The sequence below is a fragment of the Thalassophryne amazonica genome, chromosome 15, assembly GCF_902500255.1.
Source record: "Thalassophryne amazonica chromosome 15, fThaAma1.1, whole genome shotgun sequence".
In the NCBI taxonomy this organism is placed as follows: Eukaryota; Metazoa; Chordata; class Actinopteri; order Batrachoidiformes; family Batrachoididae; genus Thalassophryne; species Thalassophryne amazonica.
The window spans coordinates 94,607,159-94,620,808 of record NC_047117.1 but is presented as its reverse complement, the minus strand read 5'-3'; the positions used below and the strand labels follow the sequence as shown (position 1 = coordinate 94,620,808).

The following is a 13,650-nucleotide window of genomic DNA, read 5'->3' as shown; positions in this document are numbered from 1 at the left end:
CACTGAGTAAAATAGAGCCTTTTAAGAGAAAAAGGGTCGGCGCTGATCACCTGAAATAGACTTTGTGTATTAAAAGTGTAGCAGTAGTGTGTGTCTTGTATTTTTAAAAGACGGGGCACTGTGTTGCTCTCCGCCTCACAGAGAAGCCTGAGCAAACCTACTACTGCCCACTGACTGGTTCTGCAGCTAACGCTCCAGTCCTCATGCAACCATTCATGCAGTTTGACTGTTTCAAATATTAAAACCATTCACACACTGAGCAAATATAAAGTCTTAATCTGACCAGTTAAATTGTTTCAGTCAGATTCATCATCACAGCCTGATGAGAAGACGTTCTTGTTTTCAAGGAAAATGTCTTGGAATTACTTTAATTCCTCATCGTGGAAATTAATGAAGAAAGGCAGTATTTTTAACAAGTCCCTCAGTGTTTGTCTGCTCCGGGTGTGTTTCTCAGCATCAACCACAGGACACCAGCACTTTGTCCCACCAACAACAAGCGGAAGTGAATGTCACCAGACCGCCTTCTTTGTCTGTCGAGTTTATTGGCGGTTTGCAAACCAACACAGTACATTACCGCCACCAACTGTTTGGGTGTGGAGCATTAATGGAGTCTGACATCCTCACTGGGTCATTGTAAACAGAAACCTATTCAAGAACAAAATAAATAACAGTATTAACTGGTTACCATTATTTTAAACAAACAGTTCTATTCTAGCACAGAAAAAAAAAAAAATTAAGTTTCTGGTTTTGTGTTGATTCCAGAAAAAAAAGTTTCTGGTTTTTGTTTTACAAACTGGTTCCAAGCCTTGATTTTCACTCTGCAGGTGATCTGTGACCTCTTCCTATCTATCTATAAAGTTTTTTTTTTTTTTTTTACCTTATAATCTTGGCGGTGATCAGAGTGTTGGGTGGCAGGTACTCAGACAGAACGCTGCACTTTGGAACAAAGTATTTGGTGGACAGATGAAGTTGTGCTCTTCCTTCAAGGCATCGAGACAACCTGCACCAGAAACACACAAAATGAGTGTCTTTCGGAAACATGCACGCAGTCTGTTTTATATACGAGGTCTGTCCATAAAGTATAGGTCCTTTTTATTTTTTTCAAAAACTATATGGATTTCATTCATATGTTTTTACGTCAGACATGCTTGAACCCTCGTGCGCATGCGGGAGTTTTTCCACGCCTGTCGGTGACGTCATTCGCCTGTGAGCACTCCTTGTGGGAGGAGTCGTCCAGCCCCTCGTCGGAATTCCTTTGTCTGAGAAGTTGCTGAGAGACTGGCGCTTTGTTTGATCAAAATTTTTTCTAAACCTGTGAGACACATCGAAGTGGACACGGTTCGAAAAATTAAGCTGGTTTTCAGTGAAAATTTTAACGGCTGATGAGAGATTGTGAGGTGATTCTGTCACTTTAAGGACTTCCCACAGTGCGAGACGTCGCGCTGCGCTCTCAGGCGCCGTCGTCAGCCTGTTTCAAGCTGAAAACCTCCACATTTCAGGCTGTATTGATCCAGGACGTCGTGAGAGAACAGAGACGTTTCAGAAGAAGTCGGTTTCAGCATTTTATCCGGATATTCCACTGTTAAAGGAGATTTTTTTAATGAAAGACGTGCGGACGGGTCCGCGCGTCGGGACGCAGCCGGCGCGGTGCGGCGGCACAGGAAAAACACCTCCGTGTTGATAACCATTTGTAAAATCCAGGCGGCTTTTGATGGCTTTCAGTGGAGTGAGTATATGAGAAATTGTTTAACAGCTGGACATGTTCCAACTTGTCCTTGAGGCTTTCAACAGAGGTGTTTTTCCTGTGGCGGAGCGTCACCTGTCCGCACGTCTTTCATTAAAGAAATCTCCTTTAACAGTGGAATATCCGGATAAAATGCTGAAACCGACTTCTTCTGAAACTTCTCTGTTCTTTCACGACGTCCTGGATCAATAGAGCCTGAAATGTGGAGGTTTTCAGCTTGAAACAGGCTGACGACGGCGGCTGAGAGCGCTGAGCGACGTCTCGCACCGTGAAAAGTCCTTAAAGCGACAGTATCACCTCAAAATCTCTCATCAGCCATTAAAATTTTCACTGAAAACCAGCTTAATTTTTCGAACCGTGTCCACTTCGATGTGTCTCACAGGTTTAGAAAAAATTTTGATCAAACAAAGCGCCAGTCTCTCAGCAACTTCTCAGACAAAGGAATTCCGACGAGGGGCTGGACGACTCCTCCCACAAGGAGTGCTCACAGGCGAATGACGTCACCGACAGGCGTGGAAAAACTCACGCATGCGCACGAGGGTTCAAGCATGTCTGACGTAAAAACATATGAATGAAATCCATATAGTTTTTGAAAAAAATAAAAAGGACCTATACTTTATGGACAGCCCTCGTATTATCATTACTATGTTTAAAATATTTATTTATTACACCTCAACAGGCCAAACATGACCATCAAATAAATCTAAAATTAAATGATGCCTGTTCACATGTACACTCATGCCTTTTGTCTCAATGAGGGGAAAGTGTCTTGGTCGTTTGTGTGTGAGTGAGTGAATGTGTGTGTTATGTGCATGAACTCCCGTCTACCTCTATTTGGCTTACCATGTAATTTTACTCTTCCTTAGCCAATCACCATCACTTATACAGTTGCCCCACCCCTCCCTCCACCCTCAGCAAAGAAAAGAAAAACCAAAAGTTTTCAGCTCTGCTGCGGCTAAGAGATGAATAAGTCTCCAATGAGCTTCATTTTAGTAACGTGCCACATTTTACTGTCAGTAACAATGATGGCGTTATAACGATGAAAACAGTAATTAGTTAGATTACCTGTTACTGAAAAAATTACATTGCTTGTAACGGCATTTATTTGAATGCCGTTATTCCCATTAGTAGCCAACACACACAGCAGGCTTGGTGAGAATCAGGCAATTAGGAAACAAGTTACTGCACTTAAGAATTTTTACAAAGTACATCCTAGTGTACTTGACCTTTTGACCCCAAAGACAAAATGCTTCTCAAGGTCAATATACCAAACACACATGCCACGTTTGGTGACCACTGGCCAGTTACAAAAGATGTAATTTTACAAAGTATGTTCTAGTGACCTTGACCTTTGGTCCCTAAAATCAATTTCAATTTATTTTCATTTATATAGCGCCAAATCACAACAAATTTTCCTCAAGGTGCTTCACACAAGTAAGGTCTAACCTTACCAACCTCCAGAGCAAGAACACAGGTGACAGTGATAAGAAAAAAAAAAACTCCCTCTAATGAAGAAACCTCAAGCAGACCAGACTCAAAGGGGCGACCCTCTGCTTGGGCCATGCTACAGACACAAATTACAAAACAATTTACAAAATTAATATACAGGAAATTTTGCTGGTGCACAGGACGGGAGCATTACAGAAAGTCACCACACCCATCTCTGGGTGGAGCTGCACCTCTCTGATTTTGCATTGCAAAATTGATTTCCAGAGAAAATTTCAGATAAGAATGATCTGTTTACAAGCTTTTTCACAGAGTTAATAACTTTGTGATTCTGGAGTCATCTGAGCGTAAGTGCCAGCCGACCGGCCTCCACCCTGACAGCTTTTGCTATCTTTCTTAGGCATGATAAAGTCACATTTCAGTCACCTAGAATAAAGAAAAAGCATACTTTAAATTTTAGGTTGATGAAGAATTCATAACTGTAGATGCTTAATTAGGTCTCTTATCTCTAAACAGTACCATCAGGACACATATCCCAGCTTAACTGGAAGTAAGGTTTAGTAATATAGTCAATTCCACCTGTAAAATCACAAGAATCTGTTGAAAAAAAAAAAAAAACCCATTTGTTTCTGGTCAAAGATATGTTCATATTAATGGTACCTCCATGTGACCTATATCTAGATATAACCAGTTAAGGTTTTAGGAGTCTAGCTTCAAAATTGAAGAGATAAGATTTTAAAAAATTTTCTTAATACCATATTTTTTCCCCACACACCTTAAATTGAAGGGGTATGGGTTGTGAAAGCGGTGAGTTTTTGTTAACTACAGTTATATATTGCTTATTGTAAAGTGCACAGGACCCACTGAATAGTTTGGTATGCAGTTTGTAAATATACAGTGGGGCCAAAAGGTATTTAGTCAGCCCCTTGATTGTGTAAGTTCTCCTACTTAGAAAGATGAGAGAGGTCTGTAATTTTCATCAGATACACTTCAACTATGAGAGACAATATGAGAACAACCCCCCCCCCCCAAAAAAAATCACATTGTAGGATTTTTAAAGAATTTATTTGTAAATTATAGTGGAAAATAAGTATTTGGTCACCCACACACAAGCAAGATTTCTGGCTCTCACAGACCTGTAAGAAGCTCTTCTGTCCTCCACCTGTTACCTGTATTAATGGCACCTGTTGGAACTCGTTATCTGTATAAAAGACACCTGTCCACATCCTCAAACAGTCAGACTCCAAACTCAACCATGGCCAGAACAAGAACAAAGAGCTGTTGAAGGACACCAGGAAGAAAAGTGTAAACGTGCACCAGGCTGGGAAGAGTGAATCTACAACAGTCAAGCAGGTTGGTGTGAATAAATCAACTGTGGGAGCATTTGTAAGAAAATGGAAGACATACAAGACCATTGATAATCTCCCTCGATCTGGGGCTCCACGCAAGATGTCATCCCGTGGGGTCAAAATGATCAAGAGAACGGTGAACAAAAATCCCAGAACTACACGGAGGGACCTGATGAATGACCTGCAGAGAGCTGGGACCAAAGTAACAAAGGCTACACGCTACGCAGAGAGGGACTCAAATCCTGCAGTGCCAGGCGTGTCCCCCTGCTTAAGACAGTACGTGTCCAGGCCCATATGAAGTTTGCCAGAGAGCATATGGATGATCCAGAGGAGGATTGGGAGAATATCATGTGGTCAGATGAAACCAAAATAGAACATTTTGGTAAAAACTCAACTCGTTGTGTTTGGAGGAAGAAGAATGCTGAGTTGCATCCAAAGAACACCATATCTACTGTGAAGCATGGGGGTGGAAACATCATGCTTTGAAGCTGTTTTTCTTCAAAGGAGACAGGACGACTGATCCGTGTTACGGGAAGAATGAACGGGGCCATGTATCGTGAGATTTTAAGCCAAAACCTCCTTCCATAAGTGAGAGCATTGAAGATGCAACGTGGCTGGGTCATCCAGCATGACAATGATCACACACCACTCAGGTAACAAAGGAGTGGCTCCGTAAAAAAAAATTTCAAGGTCCTGGAGCGGCCGAGCCAGTCTCCAGACCCCAATCCCGTAGAAAATTTGTGGAGGGAGTTGAAAGTCCGTATTTCCCAGCGAAAGCCCCAAAACATCACTGCTCTAGAGGAGATCTGCATGGAGGAATGGACCAAAATACCAGCTACAGCATGTGCAAACCTGGTGAAGACTTCCAGGAAACATTTGACCTCTGTCACTGCCAACAAAGATTATGCTACCAAGTATTGAGTTGAATTTTTGTTATTGACCAAATACTTATTTTCCATCATAATTTACAAATAAATTCTACAATGTGATTTCCTGGATTTTTTTTCCTCATTTTGTCTCTCATAGTTGAAGTGTACCTAAGATGAAAATTACAGACATCTCTCATCTTTCTAAGTAGGAGAACTTGCACAATCAGGGGCTTTAAAAACACCACCACCATAGTAAAATAAGTATTATATCTTTGCTAAAACATAAGATTTTGCAAAAAAAAAAAAAAAAAAAAAAAAAACTGTCACTCAGCCGTAGGAAAAAATAATCCTGGAAGATGACATATCTGCTCCCTGAAAAGCTTAAAATTCAACTTGTAACAAAACAATACAAGAACTAGGAATAAAGTGCATGTTACATCTTAAAACATACTTTCACTAGTCTATTGCTTGAAAAAAACAAACATAAAATATTGTCACCAAAAAAAAAATGCCTATTTTAGGGGTATTTTTACTGAAAGTATTTTTATTGCCTGTAAGTAGGTTTAGGTTTGAGACATTCCACGCGGGTTGTAGGTAACAAACACAAAATATTTGATATTGCTGGAAGAGCCAATGGGCCATCCTCAGTTTCAACATGATCCAATGTAGTAATGGGTATTAAGTTTGCAAAGCACATCCATGATTTTTATGGACACATCTGCGGAAAAAGGCCAACTTGATGAATTTCCCTCCCTGGCAGAAAAACTGCACTATCACCATAGTGGATTTTCTGGACTAATTTCCCCGCTAAGCTAATGGATTCCACACCCACACCCTAATCACCTGCTCTGTGGCCTGCTCTAAATTCCTAATGTTACCCTCCCTGTAGAGCTCTATCTACACTCAACAAAAATATAAACGTAACACTTTTGGTTTTGCTCCCATTTTGTATGAGATGAACTCAAAGATCTAAAACTTTTTCCACATACACAATATCACCATTTCCCTCAAATATTGTTCACAAACCAGTCTAAATCTGTGATAGTGAGCACTTCTCCTTTGCTGAGATAATCCATCCCACCTCACAGGTGTGCCATACCAAGATGCTGATTAGACACCATGATTAGTGCACAGGTGTGCCTTAGACTGCCCACAATAAAAGGCCACTCTGAAAGGTGCAGTTTTGTTTTATTGGGGGGGGGATACCAGTCAGTATCTAGTGTGACCACCATTTGCCTCATGCAGTGCAACACATCTCCTTCGCATAGAGTTGATCAGGTTGTCAATTGCTGCCTGTGGAATGTTGGTCCACTCCTCTTCAATGGCTGTGCGAAGTTGCTGGATATTGGCAGGAACTGGTACACGCTGTCGTATACGCCGGTCCAGAGCATCCCAAACATGCTCAATGGGTGACATGTCCGGTGAGTATGCCGGCCATGCAAGAACTGGGACATTTTCAGCTTCCAAGAATTGTGTACAGATCCTTGCAACATGGGGCTGTGCATTATCCTGCTGCAACATGAGGTGATGTTCTTGGATGTATGGCACAATAATGGGCCTCAGGATCTCGTCACGGTATCTCTGTGCATTCAAAATGCCATCAATAAAATGCACCTGTGTTCTTCGTCCATAACAGACGCCTGCCCATACCATAACCCCACCGCCACCATGGGCCACTCGATCCACAACATTGACATCAGAAAACCGCTCACCCACACGACGCCACACACGCTGTCTGCCATCTGCCCTGAACAGTGTGAACCGGGATTCATCCGTGAAGAGAACACCTCTCCAACGTGCCAAACGCCAGCGAATGTGAGCATTTGCCCACTCAAGTCGGTTACGACGACGAACTGGACTCAGGTCGAGACCCCGATGAGGACAACGAGCATGCAGATGAGCTTCCCTGAGACGGTTTCTGACAGTTTGTGCAGAAATTCTTTGGTTATGCAAACCGATTGTTTCAGCAGCTGTCTGAGTGGCTGGTCTCAGACGATCTTGGAGGTGAACATGCTGGATGTGGAGGTCCTGGGCTGGTGTGGTTACGCGTGGTCTGCAGTTGTGAGGCTGGTTGGATGTACTGCCAAATTCTCTGAAATTCTCCCTTTGGAGACGGCTTATGGTAGAGAAATGAACATTCGATACACGAGCAACAGCTCTGGTTGACATTCCTGCTGTCAGCATGCCAATTGCACGCTCCCTCAAATCTTGCGACATCTGTGGCATTGTGCTGTGTGATAAAACTGCACCTTTCAGAGTGGCCTTTTATTATGGGCAGTCTAAGGCACACCTGTGCAATAATCATGGTGTCTAATCAGCATCTTGGTATGACACACCTGTGAGGTGGGATGGATTATCTCAGCAAAGGAGAAGTGCTCACTATCACAGATTTAGACTGGTTTGTGAACAATATTTGAGGGAAATGGTGATATTGTGTATGTGGAAAAAGTTTTAGATCTTTGAGTTCATCTCATACAAAATGGGAGCAAAACCAAAAGTGTTGCGTTTATATTTCTGTTGAGTGTATGTTCGCAGACAAAACTCAGCCACATGGGGTGTGCAGCCAGTACATTCTGAGTGCCGGTCCCAAGCCCGGATAAATGAGGAGGGTTGCGTCAGGAAGGGCATCCGGCGTAAAACAAGCCAACCCAACTATGCAGACTCGGAACTGAATTCTCATACCGGATCGGTCGCGGCCCAGGTTAACAACGTCCGCCACCGGTGCTATTGCCCAACAGGGTGCCGGTGGAAATTGGGCTACTGCTGGGCGAAGACGACGAAGAAGAGGAGGAAAACGCTGCCACGAACAGCGGGAGAAGAAGAAAACTAGAAGGGTGGAAATGAGAGTGGAGACTTTGAATGTTGGTAGTATGACTGGTAAAGGGAGAGAGCTGGCTGATATGATGGAGAGGAGAAAGGTAGACATATTGTGTGTGCAAGAGACCAAGTGGAAGGGAAGTAAGAGCAGGAGCATCGGCGGTGGGTACAAGTTGTTGTACCATGGTGAGGACAGGAAGCGAAATGGTGTTGGGGTTATTTTAAAGGAAGACTATGTTAAAAGTGTGTTGGAGGTTAAGCGAGTGTCTGACAGGGTGATGAGTGTGAAGTTGGAAATTGAAGGGGTGATGATGAATATCATCAGTGCATATGCCCCACAGGTAGGTTGTGAGATGAAGGAGAAAGAAGATTTCTGGAGTGTGTTAGATGAGGTGGTGGAGAGTGTGCCCAAGCATGAAAGAGTGGTGATAGGAGCAGACTTCAATGGGCATGTTGGTGAAGGGAACAGAGGTGATGAGGAAGTAATGGGTAGATATGGTATCAAGGATAGGAATGGGGAAGGACAGATGGTAGTTGATTTTGCAAAAAGGATGGAAATGGCTGTGGTGAATACCTACTTTAAGAAAAGGGAGGAGCACAGGGTAACATATAAGAGTGGAGGAAGGTGCACACAGGTGGACTACATTCTTTATAGGAGATGCAAGCTAAAAGAAATCAGAGACTGTAAGGTGGTAGCAGGAGAGAGTGTCACTAGACAGCACAGGATGGTTGTTTGTAGGATGACTTTAGAGGTAAAGAAGAAGAAGAGAGTGAGAGCTCAACAAAGGATCAGATGGTGGAAGCTGAAGGAGGAAGACTGTTGTGTGAAATTTAGCGAGCAGGTGAGAGAAGCACTAGTTGGAGGGGAAGCAATTTTGGACAACTGGAAAAGTACTGCAGATGTGGTGAGGGAGACAGCTAGGACAGTACTGGGTATGACATCTGGACAGTGGAAGGAAGACAAGGAGACTTGGTGGTGGAATGAAGAGGTCCAGGAAAGCATAAGGAGAAAGAGGTTGGCGAAAAAGTTTTGGGATAGTCGGAGAGATGAAGAAAGTAGACAGGAGTACAAGGAGATGCAGCGTAAGGCGACAAGAGAAGTGGCAAAAGCAAAGGAAAAGGCATATTGCGAGCTGTACAAGAAGTTGAATAGTAAGGAAGGAGAAAAGGACTTGTACCGATTGGCCAGACAAAGGGACAGAGCTGGAAAGGATGTGCAGCAGGTTAGGGTGGTAAAAGATGCACATGGTAATGTGCTGACAAGTGAGGAGTGTGTGCTGAGAAGGTGGAGGGAATATTTTGAAGAGCTGATGAATAAAGAAAATGAGCGAGAGAAAAGGCTGGATGATGTGGTGAGAGTAAATCAGGAAGTAAAAGAGATTAGTAAGGAAGAAGTGAGGGCTGCTATGACGAGGATGAAGAGTGGAAAGGCAATTGGTCCAGATGACATTCCAATGGAGGCATGGAAATGTCTAGGAGAGATGGCAGTAGAGTTTCTAACCAGATTGTTTAATAAAATCTTGGAAAGTGAGAGGATGCCTGAGGAGTGGAGACGAAGTGTGCTGGTTCCTATTTTCAAGAACAAGGGTGATGTGCAGAGCTGCAGTAACTACAGAGGCATAAAGCTGATCAGCCACAGCATGAAGTTATGGGAAAGAGTAGTAGAAGCTAGGCTTAGAAAACAGGTGAAGATCTGTGAGCAGCAATATGGTTTCATGCCAAGAAAGAGCACTACAGATGCAGTGTTTGCTCTGAGAATACTGTTGGAAAAGTACAGAGAAGGACAGAAAGAGTTACATTGTGTGTTTGTGGACTTAGAAAAAGCTTATGATAGGGTGCCAAGAGAAGAGTTGTGGCATTGGAGTGGCAGAGAAGTATGTTAGGGTAGTGCAGGACATGTACAAGAATAGTGTGACAGCAGTGAGATGCGCAGTCGGAATGACAGACTCATTCAAGGTGGAGGTGGGATTACACCAAGGATCAGCTCTGAGTCCTTTCTTGTTTGCAGTGGTGATGGACAGGTTGACAGATGAGATCAGACAGGAGTCCCCATGGACTATGATGTTTGCAGATGACATTGTGATCTGTAGTGAGAGTAGAGAGCAAGTTGAGTCTAGTCTGGAGAAGTGGAGATATGCTTTGGACAGAAGGGGAATGAAAGTCAGTAGAAGCAAGACTGAGTACATGTGTGTGAATGAGAGGGAGCCCAGTGGAATAGTGCAGTTACAAGGAGTAGAAGTGGTGAAAGTAGATGAGTTTAAATATTTGGGGTCAACTGTTCAAAGTAACGGAGAGTGTGGTAGAGAGGTGAAGAAGAGAGTGCAGGCAGGGTGGAGTGGGTGGAGAAAGGTGGCAGGAGTGATTTGTGACTGAAGAATATCAGCAAGAGTGAAGGGGAAAGTTTACAAAACAGTAGTGAGACCAGCTATGTTGTATGGTTTAGAGACAGTGGCACTAACAAAAAGACAGGAGGCAGAGCTGGAGGTGGCAGACCTGAATATGTTGAGATTCTCTTTGGGAGTGACAAGAATGGACAAGATTAGGAATGAACATATCAGAGGGAGAGCTCAGGTGAGACGGTTTGGAGACAATGTCAGAGAGGCGAGATTGAGATGGTTTGGACATGTGCAGAGGAGGGACCCAGGGTATATAGGGAGAAGGATGCTGAGGATGGAGCCACCAGGCAGGAGGAGAAGAGGGAGACCAAAGAGGAGGTTCATAGATGTGCTGAGAGAGGACATGCAGGTGGTTGGTGTGACAGAGGAAGATACAGAGGACAGGGTGAGATGGAAACGAATGATCTGCTGTGGCGACCCCTAACGGGAACAGCCGAAAGACAAAGAAGAAGTATGTTCGCAGACAAGATGGCGGCGACTTCCCCAATAGGGTGAAGGCCGTCCGGCATCAGCAAGCCACGGCTGCCCCAGAATGACGGCCAGTTATCAATAAAATTAAAGCCTTGCTGTCTACAAAAGTGTGCCAGCCACCTATTTAACTATGTCAGCCTGCTAAACACCTCATCATTACCCCGGGAGGGGAGGGGACCAGAGACTATTAATTGATGCCGACATCCTTCTGGCAAGGTCACAAGTCCTCTCTATGTCCATTTTTGTGACCTCGGAGTGCTTCATCCTGACATCATTGGTACCAATGTGAATAACTATGTGACTGTATCTCATATCATGTTCCTTTGTCTGTCTACCCTTCTGCAGCGTCAGCACCCTAAGATGGGAGGCAATGTCGGGAGCTCTGGCCCCAGGAATACATTTAATATCAGCCAGCATCTGTAACCTGATTTTGTGGGCGATAGAATCCCCTATCACTAAATTCCAGTGTTTCAGCCTGGAGATAGGAGTTAAAGCCACCTGTGGCCTCAAGAACTCACAACAGGCATATCCAAGGGAGGAAACCAGTTCACAGTGGCGAGTGTGATCTGGGTACCGTAACCAGGCACCAAGCCCTACGTGACTTCCTCCGCCTAACCACAGTCCGAAACCTGTCCTCCACAGCCGGCGTTTCTAGGCTGATGGTAATGGGCATGCTAGCCGGCCCAACGCTAACCTCTTCTGGAGTGCCCGTAACATCTAACTCCACTGTGCGAAGAAGCGGTTCTAGCTTACAGACATGGCTCTCATCCTATCTGCCAGCATCACGCAGGATTTACGGAAAGTGTAAAGTAGTGTACTTTCTCGGGCTCACCTAATGAACACGCCTTGTTCTCCCACAGATTTTATGAAGCCCCGGATGAGCTGACCCACCTTCAGCTCATCCACAGACAAAACTTCCGGGTCCTTTACTGACTTGGCTTCCTCCGGGTTCAGCCTGGAAAAATAAAGTTCAAATTAGAAATGTTGTCTGAACCATCGAACTCACACGTGACTTTAAGTGAAATCGTCTCACACCTGGAGGGACGCAGAGACAGCTGCCACTTGCTGTCTTCTTTCCCCAAAAGGAAACACCTGCAAGAAAACAGAAGGTAAAAAAAAAAAAGAACCTCAACAGCTACACTTCACTTGCAGGAACTAGTCCCTGAACTAACGCCACTCTGTGCATGTTTCCAGAGGAACCGGTGCTGGAACAGCCACACACCAGGGACTGTTTTATCCTCTGTTTCAGGGGGTGGTACTTATCTGGAGACCAGGATCACTAGAACGTCTGGCAGAAAGTTCAAACGTTATTTTAATAATGATCGACTGTAAAACTGAAAACTGTATCGATGAGAAGTTCTGGTCAAGAACAGGAGAAGTTAAAGAAATGAAGTTAAACCAGCTTGGACTCTGCACCAGAGAAAGTAAGTCACGGACAGTTTCAATAAGACGTCCTTGTAAAGCTGTGAGACCAGATGTTTCAGATCATATCTGCTGACAGATGACATTCAGGGCATCAGGAAGTTCCTGAACCTCACAGGTTATTGTTGACTGACCTAAGCAGCTGACCGTTTTTGTACACATCCAGGGGGTGTGGTTTATACGCATCAGCCAGGTCGGTGATGGCAACAGTCCCCAAGCCGCCAAACGCTAACTTGACCAGGAGACCCGTATGAGGCCGGATCTTAGTCACCATCCCCAAAGTGACACTGCCTTTCTCCAACAAGTGAACACCTGGAAAAGAAAAGAATACAATCTAATAAATTTTCTGTTTTAGGTAAAGAGACGGACAGAATGAGCTACATTACAAAGAAAGAACAATAAAAAATAACAACAAAAAAAAAAAACAGAGCATTGAAGAACTGGAGCTCAACACACAGTCAGTGAAATTATTTACCAGCAGCTTTAAATTTTTCACTATTTTCCCCAACAAACATCTATATTTTTCAAAGGTCCAAAATTCCACGAGGAAGAGTTGTGAATGGTGCTTCAATGAAGCAAACAAAACCATCGGAATCAAAATCCATCAGGAACGGAAGGAGAAGAATGAACTGTGGATGAGTGACAGATGGACAAACAAACTTTTTAAACTCTGTCTCCTACCAGTGAGTGACAGGACCAGGCGTTGAGACCTGGGGACCACTTCCACCACTTTGGCTCGCATGGCTTGGCCCAGTTTGTAGAGCTTCTCTGGGTGCTTGGCCTCCTGAAAATACACATATCTCAGTTAATAAATAAATAAAATACAGTCTGGAGACAACTTTGGTTTGACCTGAAATAACCTTTAACTGTGATGGATTTCAGCACTTTGATATCAGAAACCATCATCTGGCTTATGGTCCTGAGGAAGTCTTTAGACTTACTCTGGGGTCGGTGATCATGGAGAGCAGCTCGACGGTTCCCGTCACGCTCGGATCGGTGGTGACCTCCAAAGATTTCTTCTCTGAATTAAACTGGACACAGAAGCATCAACACACAGTCAGCATCTGAAGGCCGACTGTGGAACTGTCCTTCAGCACTCGCTCTGATCCTTCAGTCAACTTCTGAAAATAAAAATC

General features: G+C 43.9%; 1 protein-coding gene across 1 annotated transcript in view; it reads right to left on the bottom strand.

Moving 5' to 3' along the window:
• The window catches only part of pdcd11 (programmed cell death 11), a 42,528-nt gene that overhangs the window by 10,211 nt on the left and 18,667 nt on the right, over positions 1 to 13,650 (bottom strand). The window contains exons 22-27 of the mRNA XM_034187306.1: positions 13,456 to 13,545; positions 13,196 to 13,298; positions 12,649 to 12,826; positions 12,128 to 12,184; positions 11,925 to 12,047; positions 878 to 1,000 (exon numbers count right to left, since the gene is read on the bottom strand). Coding sequence (XP_034043197.1) covers positions 878 to 1,000; positions 11,925 to 12,047; positions 12,128 to 12,184; positions 12,649 to 12,826; positions 13,196 to 13,298; positions 13,456 to 13,545 — 674 coding nt within the window. The remainder of the gene's footprint in view (positions 1 to 877; positions 1,001 to 11,924; positions 12,048 to 12,127; positions 12,185 to 12,648; positions 12,827 to 13,195; positions 13,299 to 13,455; positions 13,546 to 13,650) is intronic.